This window comes from Dicentrarchus labrax, unplaced genomic scaffold (assembly GCF_905237075.1).
Source record: "Dicentrarchus labrax unplaced genomic scaffold, dlabrax2021, whole genome shotgun sequence".
NCBI lineage: Eukaryota > Metazoa > Chordata > Actinopteri > Moronidae > Dicentrarchus > Dicentrarchus labrax.
In genome coordinates, this window is record NW_026136722.1 from 19,054,969 (window position 1) to 19,065,833 (window position 10,865).

At 42.6% G+C, this 10,865-nt stretch overlaps 1 protein-coding gene and 1 long non-coding RNA gene across 2 annotated transcripts; both read left to right on the forward strand.

Annotated features, from left to right (window-relative positions):
• Nucleotides 1-1,346: 1,346 nt before the first annotated feature.
• Nucleotides 1,347-6,063, forward strand: kat8 (K(lysine) acetyltransferase 8). The gene is made up of 11 exons (XM_051388596.1): nt 1,347-1,771; nt 2,512-2,586; nt 2,698-2,876; nt 2,951-3,004; nt 3,096-3,260; nt 3,697-3,786; nt 3,906-4,046; nt 4,274-4,367; nt 4,670-4,820; nt 4,928-5,082; nt 5,841-6,063. The coding sequence occupies exons 1-11, from the start codon at nt 1,456-1,458 to the stop codon at nt 5,903-5,905; spliced, it is 1,485 nt and encodes a 494-aa protein (XP_051244556.1). The 5' UTR covers nt 1,347-1,455; the 3' UTR covers nt 5,906-6,063.
• Nucleotides 6,064-6,434: 371 nt separating this feature from the next.
• On the forward strand, nt 6,435-8,765 carry LOC127356701 (uncharacterized). The gene is made up of 3 exons (XR_007882036.1): nt 6,435-6,890; nt 8,239-8,420; nt 8,518-8,765. It is a non-coding gene; the product is annotated as an uncharacterized LOC127356701 (long non-coding RNA).
• Nucleotides 8,766-10,865: the final 2,100 nt, after the last annotated feature.

Genomic DNA, 10,865 nt, shown 5'->3' on the forward strand with positions numbered 1-10,865 from the left:
TGGAATGAGACAATTGACAGGTTCAAGTTCTAATCAGGTGTTTAATTAACTACAGAGAGTGTGCTTGCACAATGAAATATAACAAAAGAGAGGCTGTACAGGTGCTGACAAATAACTAGTACACAAAATGAAAATGACTGAATCACACTAAAGAACAAAAAGAGATCAGCACCCATAAGCGTACAAACTAGTGAACAAAAAACAAACTAGCAGTTATTGAGCAACTTAAAAGGTCACAAAAGATTAAAAAGGCACTGGTTGAATCCACTCAGATAACAGCCAGGCAACACTAGAAAGTACAGACACTCTAACACAATGGTGTGCAACCAACAGCGAGGCGAACTGATCACACTCATCTAAACACATACTTTTCAAATAGAATTGAATTGAATTGAATTATTGTCAGTTTGATCACTTTTATATTTGTTGATGAAATGATTCTTTATAGAATAATTGATTTCCTCACTACAGCTGCTCCACAAGTTCACCTCTGACATCAGTCCTTAAAGCTGCAGATTCCTCTCAAATCATTTGGACTTTCTCTCATTTCAAACAACTTTTGGACTCTTTCAGCTCGTCATTAGTTTCTGACTTTATACCTGATCTGTGCTGGTTGAAAATCCACCAACTCTATGAATCCCACAGCCTTTCATTGAACAAACAGCTGAGTTGGTTCTTGATCAGTAGTTTGGTTTACACTTCTTATGTCTCTCTGTTCAAATGTAAAAATCTGATTAGTGTTTGTTTGATATGAGTTTCCCCAAACGAGCACACAGTCAGTGATGTATGGAAGTAGAAGTGAACAATACAAAGTGGAGAATGAAGCTGGATTTAACTAATCCTTCATTTTATACAGTGTTGGATCCATTTGGACAGTTTTGCTTTGACATTATTAAAGTCCAAGCATTTTGAGCAGCCGATTTAAGTGTCTCTTGCTAAGAATTGCTCCATGCCTAACCGCTAGTGACTGAAGAGTGTCATTGTAATTCAGTCCTATATTAAAATAAAATAAAATTAATTCAAACTTGTCCATGTTAACAATCAACAGTCTCTGCATGGAAATGACTACAATAATTATCTTGTGGCCAGGCGTTATTTTTTTTTTTATCCAATGTCACCAGGGGGGCTCTGTAATTATATTAATAAATATGTGTTTTAAAATGTGTTTTATTTGTAACCTACACATTCACAATGTGCATAAAGTGTGAAAAAAACACATATTTCTTTCATCTTAACCCCTAAAATATGAATCCAGATAAAAACCGCTAGGACTTATGGGAGCTGTAGTTGTTGAACGTTGACGCAGGCGCATGCCGGGAGGAAGAGAGGCGGAACCTACGCAACGTTCCACCGGCGCCATCTTGGCTGTTGTATTTGTTGTTAGGAGACCTGCCCCTCTGAAGTATCTGCGCAGGGTCGCACAGGCGTGTTGTTGTTTTCAAAACGGCCGAGGTGATGACTGGCGGGAGCGAGTTTCACAAGAACTACAGTAACAGCAAGGACTCTGATCCCAGAATGGACGTGGACATGGATTCTGGTCATATGGAGAGCGAGCGGGGGGAGCTGGACGGTAGTATCCCGGCGGCGTGCTCCTCTAACGGCAGTGGCGGGGAGGACGACGAGGCGGAGGCCGTTGGACGTTCGAGAGAAGCCGGGGGCTGTAGTAGTCACCACACGCCGGACGGAGGCGTGTTTTGCGGCGGCAGGGAGCAAGAGGTGTCGGTGGAAATTGGAGAGACGTATTTGTGTCAAAGAGCCGACAAGACATGGCGTGAGTGACTCCTCTGTTCACCATGTTTCAGTCAGCGGGTTAACGGCAGGCTGCTCTTCTGTTTGGAGACATTCTCACCAAACTCCATTCAATATTTTACGTTTTTTATTGATTATTTTAAATACGTGCGTGTTGAATACGGCCTGTGTTTTAGCAATGGTCATTGGGGCTTTCTGGGACATTCGGCGGAGATGATCAAACTATAACAATATAAACAAACAGGCCAGGCTGTTATAAAAGTTGATATTTCACTGCAGTGAATCGCCCAACGTTGCAGTTTGGAGGATTATGTGATCGCCGAATTGAATAATAGTTCAGTTCATTTCAAGACACGTTTTCTCAGGTTGAAATTACAGTAAGTATGTTTGCTCCTGAGGAAGGAGGTTTTAAAGTGGTAGAAATCTGAATGGAGTTTGGTGAGGACAGCAGAAGATGATGCTGAGCTTGCGTTTGAATTGCAGCATCACATTTTCGAGTTTGTCCTAAAGACACAAATACTAAACCCAACATATATGAACAGAAACAGCGTTACATAACAGACATTCACTGCACATACACAGGTACACACACCTTGCTCACCTTAGAAACAGCAACGAAACAAGAGTACTGAAGATTATTAAGTCAACAAAAATTAAAAACAGAAACAGAAAGTAGAAGATTATTCCAGTCAGATGGAGCATTATTTTGAAAAAAATGGTAGCCGTATTGGACAAACCTAATGGACCCTGTTCCCCTTTCAGATACAGCGGAGGTTATTCAGTCCCGACTGAACGAACAGGAGGGCAGAGAGGAGTTCTACGTGCACTACGTCGGATGTGAGTTCACCACCAGATGTTGACATGTTCAGATATTCACACATCTGTCCCTCTCACCTGCTGCTTTACTGTGATCTCCATCTCCTTTTTCTTATTTTTTGTGGCGTGCAGTCAACCGACGGCTAGATGAGTGGGTGGGAAAGGCCCGCCTGGCGCTTACCAAGACAGTGAAGGATGCGGTGAGGAAGAGCACGGAGATCGGGGGCGTCGGTGATCTGGGCGAGCAGCCCGAAAGGAAGATCACTCGAAACCAGAAGCGCAAACACGACGAGATCAACCATGTGCAGAAGGTGAGTGTGTCTCACGCTGTTTGTGGTGGCGCTCTGTGTTATGGACGTTTATCTAAAGGAGTTTTCCTCCGCAGACGTACGCGGAGATGGACCCAACGACAGCGGCGTTGGAGAAGGAGCACGAGGCGGTAAGTGGACTCTGTGCTCTTCAGGTTCAGCTCCCTCACTGCCGTGTCCTCCACATTCATCGTATCCTCTCTCGCCCCGTCTCTCCCTCAGATCACCAAAGTTAAATATGTGGATAAGATCCAGATCGGAAACTTTGAGATCGACGCCTGGTACTTCTCGCCGTTCCCCGAGGACTACGGCAAACAGCCCAAGCTGTGGATCTGCGAGTACTGCCTCAAATACATGAAGTACGAGAAGACCTTCAGACATCACCTGGTCAGTTCAGTCACAGCTGCTGCTCCGTCCTTTGAGTCTAAGAGTGGAGAGAAGTTTCATTTAGTTCAGTTGAATGTTTTTTTTTATTACGAGAATAAAGTCGTAATATTATGAGAACTGTCAGTTTGTTGGCTCAGTCAGTAAAACTGTTTAACGATGAAATGATCAATACGTTAGTTTACCTGTTGACTGTACGACTGAGACAAACAGGCTGCTGGGCTCAGACTGAGGCTGCTGATTGGTTGCTTACGTCAGATCTTGATAACTATAGAAGCTTTTTTATCATTAAGACGACTTTTGTTTCATATTAGTACGACTTTATTCTCGTAATTTCCAAAATGTATTTATTTATTTATTTTTCCTCTTAGTATGGCCCTTATACTCAGTCGTATTTATGGGATGTTTGTTTCACCCGTTTTTATCGCTGTCTCCTCAGTCGCACTGTCAGTGGAAGCAGCCTCCAGGCAAAGAAATCTACAGAAGGAGCAACATATCGGTGTATGAAGTGGACGGGCGGGACCACAAGGTGAGCACACCTGGAGATACAAACTGTTAAATAATAAAGGAAATCAGTTGCTTCTGTAAACAGAGATTTCTTTGTGATGTTTATGGTTGTGAGTTTCGTTGTTGTGTCTCTGTTTGCAGATCTACTGTCAGAATCTTTGTCTACTAGCAAAACTATTTCTGGACCACAAGACGCTTTATTTTGACGTGGAGCCCTTCATCTTCTACATCCTCACTGAAGTCAACAAACAGGGAGCGCACATCGTCGGCTACTTCTCCAAAGTAAAGACTCTCCTCTGATGTTTCTGATGTTAGATCTGTGTTAAAGCTGCAGTGTGGACACAGTTCTGTTTACATCCCTGTATGTGTTTGTCTATTGATCAGTTGGAGAACAGAACCGTGTTACAGTTCAATCAAATGACTTCAGCAGAATCACACAGTTTATGTGGAGAGAACTTTAAAGTGGAATCATTAACAACTTCAATCTTTCATTTTGTTTTGTCCTGCAGGAAAAAGAGTCTCCTGATGGGAACAATGTGGCGTGTATTCTCACGCTGCCGCCTTACCAACGCCGAGGCTACGGGAAGTTCCTCATAGCTTTTAGTAAGTGAGACAGCCTAATAGTGTGTGTGTGTGTGTGTGTGTGTGTGTGTGTGTGTGTGTGCAGCCGCCCTACAGCTAATGATTAAATACATTCAGAGGTGAACATTGAGCCAACCTCTTGTTCAAATTCAAAAACATCAGCTCACTTTACACAAATGTTTTTCCATAAATGAACAGACAGCTCATGTTGTAATGTTTAAATAGACACATTGGAAGGGTGTGTGTGATTATGGAGAGAGATTATGAACCTGCTCGCTGCCATCGCTCCATCTGAAGTGAAACTGTTGGACTGTGTATCTCAGGTTACGAGCTGTCTAAGCTGGAGAGTGCAGTGGGTTCTCCGGAGAAGCCTCTGTCTGATCTGGGGAAGCTGAGCTACAGAAGTTACTGGTCCTGGGTCCTGCTGGAGATCCTGAGGGACTTCAGAGGAACGCTGTCCATCAAAGACCTCAGGTAGACACTCAGACATCTTCCTTTATAACCACAATCCTCCAGTTAGTCCACACTGTTCTGTAGCTCTGATTGGTGCTCACATTAGCTCCTCCTCCTCCCCCCCGCAGTCAGATGACCAGCATCACGCAGAGCGACATCATCAGCACGCTGCAGTCGCTCAACATGGTGAAGTACTGGAAAGGCCAGCACGTTATCTGTGTGACGCCCAAACTGGTGGAGGAGCATCTGAAGAGCGCCCAGTACAAGAAACCGCCGATCACAGGTCAGTGAAACACCTGGAGATAATGTGTGTTGTCCTGGTAATGTTTGATCTCTTGTGGGCTGTGTGAGAGGAGAACTGTAGTGAAGTGAAGTCAGTCTGCTGGAGACGAAGATAAACCAGCTGAGACTCTTCATCACCACCCTGCATCCATAAAGAGGAAGAAAACTGGAGTTCAATGTGTCGTTAGGCTCGATGGAGATGGTCGGACAACAGCAGCCTTTAAATGTTTACTTCCTGTTAGATCATCTGTAGGCTGCCTGTAGTTTTTAGACCACGTTTGGATACATAAATAAACTTTATTATTATTATTATTATCAAGCACACAGGATGTGTTTCACAGATTAAACCTTCATTGTAATCTACAGTCACAGAAAAATTAGGAAAACGTCCAAACCAGGTGTTTCCCATGATGCCCTGGGTCGTGATGGTGTCTCCTCCTCTGGGTCAGTTTGACAGCTGCAGCCTCCTCATTGTCTCTCCCAGACTAATGCCAGTCAATCAGCCATCAGACACTGGATCACAGACCCTCTCTGTATGGGAATGTTTGTTTTATTGGTGATTTGATTCTTTTTCCTTCCTTTAATTCCTTTATTTTCTCTGTTTGAAGGCCAGTTGCAGTGTGGATTGGGTTCCCTCAGTGGGTCGGGGTTAACTGTTGGATATTTGTGTGTGTGTGTAGTTTAATATTCACGTTGAATAACAATAAAAGGTCTTTGTCTCCGTTGTCTCGCTCACGCTGTGTCTCGTCTCCTCCACAGTGGACACTATGTGTTTGAAGTGGGCGCCTCCTAAAAACAAACAGGCCAAGTTGTCCAAGAAGTGAGAGCGGGGAGGGGGCGGAGCCTGTGACGCTGCGTCCGTCCGTCACCGTCAGTCGACCCGTGCATATTGTTCTCCTTCATCTGCTGTTGTTAAAAACTCTCTGTATATAGCTGTTAGCAGCATCTGTCAGTATTTTCTTAAAATATATTTTAAAAAATCTCTTTGTGTCGTCTCCTCGTTCCTTCAGTCTGTTTTATCTTTAAAGTTTCACACACAACAAACCACATTTACCTCAACAATAGAGCTGCAGTGGAGAATCAGTTCATTGATTGTTGCCAACTATTAAATAATTAAATATTATTCATGGATTTTTAGGAAAAAAATAATCCAAAATTTTCTGATTTCAGCTTCTTAAATGTGAATATTTTATAGTTTCTTCAAAAACTGAATATCTTTGTTTTATGGACAAAATGAGACATTTAGGAAACGATGATCAACATTTTATGGACCAAATGAATCAATGAATCAAGAAAAAGATCATTAATCGCAGCCCTAATGAACAAGAAGAGTTATGTCTGTTAATGAATCATTTAGAGTTCATTCATTGATACATTGATACATATATTGATGATCATTTCTTGCTAATCTTCATGTTTTTTTTGTATAAACTTTATTTAAACACCGGGTTGAACAGGGTCTAATTAGTTCCGGTCTCAGGTGACTTGCTGACCTCTGCAGGTGATCAGTGGAAGGACTCACAGGTGTAACTGATAACGGCTGCAACCCATTCGGTTCTGTAGCTAAATGGAACGGAGCCATGTTGATGTTCTCGCCCACAGCTGAACCTGCTGCTGTGAGGAACAGAGGAACCTCACCTGGAAGCTCCCAGTCTCTCTCTGCAGACACTCCCTCAGTCTTACCTCACTTCCATCCCCCACTCCTGCCGTTGCCCTGACAACCGTGACGTCACAGCCGCTCCCTGTCCACAGGTAACTTTCACTTTGTGAGCTCGTCGTGTCGCAGCTTCTTCTTCTGTCCATGTGAAGGTTAGTAAGAGACACTTTTCACTGTTTGTTCATCTTGTTAGTTTAGTTCAGTAGAAAGAGCAGAAAACTCTACTAACAGTCAACTGAGAACCAACATGGAGGAAGAGTTTCCTCCATCTTACTGTCAGTGTGTCACTGTTCAAAGTAATCAGAGTACTCACTGACAGTACTCAGAGTACTCACTGTATGATTTCTGTCTGTCTTTATGAGCTCACCTTATCAATGTAGTTGAAGTATGTAAAGTGAAAGTAGTCAGTGTACAGAATGGCCTCTGTCAGTGTTGTATTATTATATTAGTGGATGATTATTATTGATGCATTAACATGTAATCACTACTTTAATGTTGGAGTTGCTGCAGGTGGAGCCAATATGAACGACTTCAAATACTTTTGGCTGCTTGAATGTAAAATAATGAATTCTATTTTATAAACTGATCCCATGTTTGAAAAGTAAGCAGGAAGTAAAGCTGTCAGATAAATGCAGCTCCATGAGGCCATCTAGTGGACTGATAGTAGAAGTAGAGCAGCTGATGGCAGCTTTCTGCTCTCATTCTTCCTCAACACTGACCAATGAGAACAAGCAGCATCTCCTCTGGCCAATAACAAACCACTATTGATCCATGTATTGATTAGTTTGCAATGTGTGACAGTGATGAGAAAAGGCCATCAGTAGTTCCCAGAGTTCACAGTCATGTTTTCTAACTGCTTCTTTAGTCTGAGCAACAGTCCAACAAGACAAAGGGATTCAACTGACACTGAGAGGAAACAGAGAGAAGCAGCCAATCAGTGGAGAAGCAGCTGATAGTTTTACAGGAGAAATGATGTAAATCAGTGGTTGCCAACCTGAGGGTGGGGACCCCCACTAGTGGTCACCAAAGCTTCATGGGGGGTCTGTAGGTCGGCCTATATCTCAGCATCTGGTTCACTTCTGTGAAGAAAAGTCAATGTAAAGTAAACTGTCTAATAGATCAATGACCAAACATCAGGGACAAGAAAACACTGAATTTGTCCAAAAAGAAGCATATTAAGTATTTATGATTGTTAAAAATGATAAAAGATACATAACACAGACAAACTGTATAAAAAGTTCCCTAAACAGGAAATAATCTGCTCAGAATTCATCAGAATCAACTTCAACTTCTTGCAGCTACTGAGTTCAATATTTGGGTTGATTGTACAGTTTTGGATATAATATGAAATATGTATAAAATATGTCCCTCAGTCAGGGGTCGTCAGTTTACTCAGTGACAGAAAAAGGTTGGGAACCACTGATGTAAAGGATGAATGAGTGATGATGAGTTCTCAGTGCTGATCAGTGATTGGACTGATGCTTTCAGCTCTGCTCTCAGTGTTTCCTCTACAGATGAAGGTAGAAAGTCTCTGGGAGCTGATGTGGATGTGAATTCAGCAGCAGCTGCCAAGGTAACAGGATTGATTTTGGATTATTGGACTAGCTGCCACTGCATGCTCTGACTGGATATAGTAGACTTGGAAAAAGAGCAACATTTCAACTGTTGAGGAGCTTTTCAAAGTCAGTCAAATAGAAGTGAAACAGCAACATGAAGTGTATTCCTCTAGTCTTCAACCAACCCCACAGACTAAAGAGCATTGTGAATGTCATTTCTTAGATACTGCAGCTCAAAGTGCCAACAACATTTCTACTCTGCCATGGAAACTGTCAGATGAGTGGATTTAGTATTGAGCTGAATGAGCCGTTTCCTCCAATCAGAGCTGTGTGTGTTTGTCATGTGACTGAGAGGAATAATGGGAAATAATGTGTGATCTCTCCCAGCAGGTTGCTGTGTCTGTGTGAAGGTGTGGGCTCTGCTATGGATCAGTGTGAGGACAGAGAGGAGGGAGTCCCTCCCTCTAAAAGCACTCTGTGTGGGGAACATGACACAAGGACCAAAGCTCAGAGGTGAGATGAGGATCTCTAACTGTCCATGACTCTTCTCCATGTCACAAAGGCTTTGATTCTCCATTTGAAACAAAGACATTTATCTGAGCTAAAGTACGTAGTTGTCAGTATTCAAACAGGGCTGGACAATCTGATCTCAAATCAGTATCAGGAGAAACATTCAGCTTCATAATGAGAAATGTAACAGTAACATGTGTTTGAATCAATCAGAGCAGATTTCCTTCCTCATGTTGCTCACTGCTGATGTTTGTCCTGATTCAATCCAGTCTGACCAGTTCCACATTCTGCTCTTCTGGACTGGACTGGGAGCTGATTGCTCTCTGGTTAGATGTTGTAGCTGCTCTCACTTTAATTATATGGAATTCAGACAGTGTGTTGAAGTGTGTGACATCAGTAAATTGTGTTCAGTAACACGTCCATAATGTCAGTAACTGAAGACATTGTTCTTATTGTCCAGCCCTGTATTCAAACATTTCAAATTATACATCATTTCACAAAGTCTTTGATTCAGTGACAATGTTTCTGAATATGTGAGCTTTAATGAATTTCTTTCTATCAGGATCCATCAGAGACCAGACTGTCCTGAACCTGAACCCAGCTGTGTGTCCATGAAGAGTGATCTCTCTAAGGGTCTTCTTATAGACTTCAAAGATGGCCGCCACTCTGTTGATCAAAGGTGAGGATTTCAAACTGATGGTGAAAATAAAATGATGTGTTTTTATCAGACTCTCAGTTGTGAGATCTCTATTTTTGAATGTTTTAAAATGTCTTTTAATGGACGGTGATGGTTTGTGTCAATTTACAACAGCCTCAGTTTCACAGTGAACAAATAGTTGCAGCAGTTTATAGAAACTCACTGCTTTGACACCACGTCTGTTCCTCTTTTTATCCTAATTGGACCGATATGGTCACTCCACTCCATCATTTCCCCGCCTATACTGCACACTGCACTGAATACAGCTTTAAATACACAGTGAAACATGTCTAAATCAAACACTGACTTTATAGAAATCCTAACCAAGAACTCCCTGGGTACAAATACACTGTGTACAGTCGGTGTATTCAGTCACTGGCAGGTTCTGTCTCAGTGTGTTGTGGGTGCAGTGCAGAACTGATCCTGTTTTTCTATCAGGAGGAAAAACCTGAACCCAGCTGTGTGTCCATGAAGAGTGATGCTCTATGGTTTTAAGGTTCAAAGATGGCCGCCAATCTGTTGATCAAAGGTGAGGGATGATCAAATAAAAAATTAAATGATGTGTTTTTATCAGACTCTCAGTTGTGAGATCTCCAGTTTTTAAACCTTTACTGACTCAGATGAAGTTCTCTGGCACTCTTTCGCAGCAGCTGCCTCACACTACATCAAACACATTACACTGGGAGCTGCCCAGTACAACCAGTCTGATACAGCAGACACTGAGCAGCTCCACTGGAGCAGCTGAGGCTCTAGGTGCCTTGCTCCGGCACTTCAGCAGTGTACAGTAGGGAGGGGGTATATGGAGGGTTGGTGAGAGCTGTTGGGACTGAACCAAACTGAGCTGTTGATTCTCAGTGGGATCAGCAGGACTAGTAAACCTTTACCACTACAGGGAGTCATCAGATTCACTGTTCACATCCAAATATCACTTCATGGACCTTTACCTTGTGTTTGTCTCTGTGTGGACAGACATAATGTGAGCTCATTCTTCATGATTCCTCCACAGAGTGGACCAGGAGAGCTCAGAGGTTCCCAGTGGTCAGTCTGCCCAGCAGCATCAAACACACCTGGACTCCATATTTATGGTCTGTACATGGACAACAACTACTTTTACATCTATTGTGTTCACAATAATCTCCATGCTGCACTTTTTAGACCAGTGGATTGTCAGTCTGTCCAACATGGATCTGATGTTTGCTTCCATGATTTGACTTTGATTGAGTCATTCATATAATATTCTGTTCCAGCTGCTGGAGGACAACATTGTCACTTTTGTGAAGAACGAGCTGAAGAAGATCCAGAAGGGTCTGAGTTCAGATTACCCAGAATGCTTAGAGAGTCAGAGGGAGGATGAGGAGGTGTTG

Bases quoted from the DNA above. Each gene is read 5' to 3' on its own strand.
- kat8 (XM_051388596.1), top strand. From the start codon at position 1,456: ATGACTGGCGGGAGCGAGTTTCACAAGAACTACAGTAACAGCAAGGAC. The intron at 4,368-4,669 runs GTAAGTGAGACA...TGTGTATCTCAG, and splicing joins GAAGTTCCTCATAGCTTTTA to GTTACGAGCTGTCTAAGCTG. The intron at 4,821-4,927 runs GTAGACACTCAG...TCCCCCCCGCAG, and splicing joins CTGTCCATCAAAGACCTCAG to TCAGATGACCAGCATCACGC.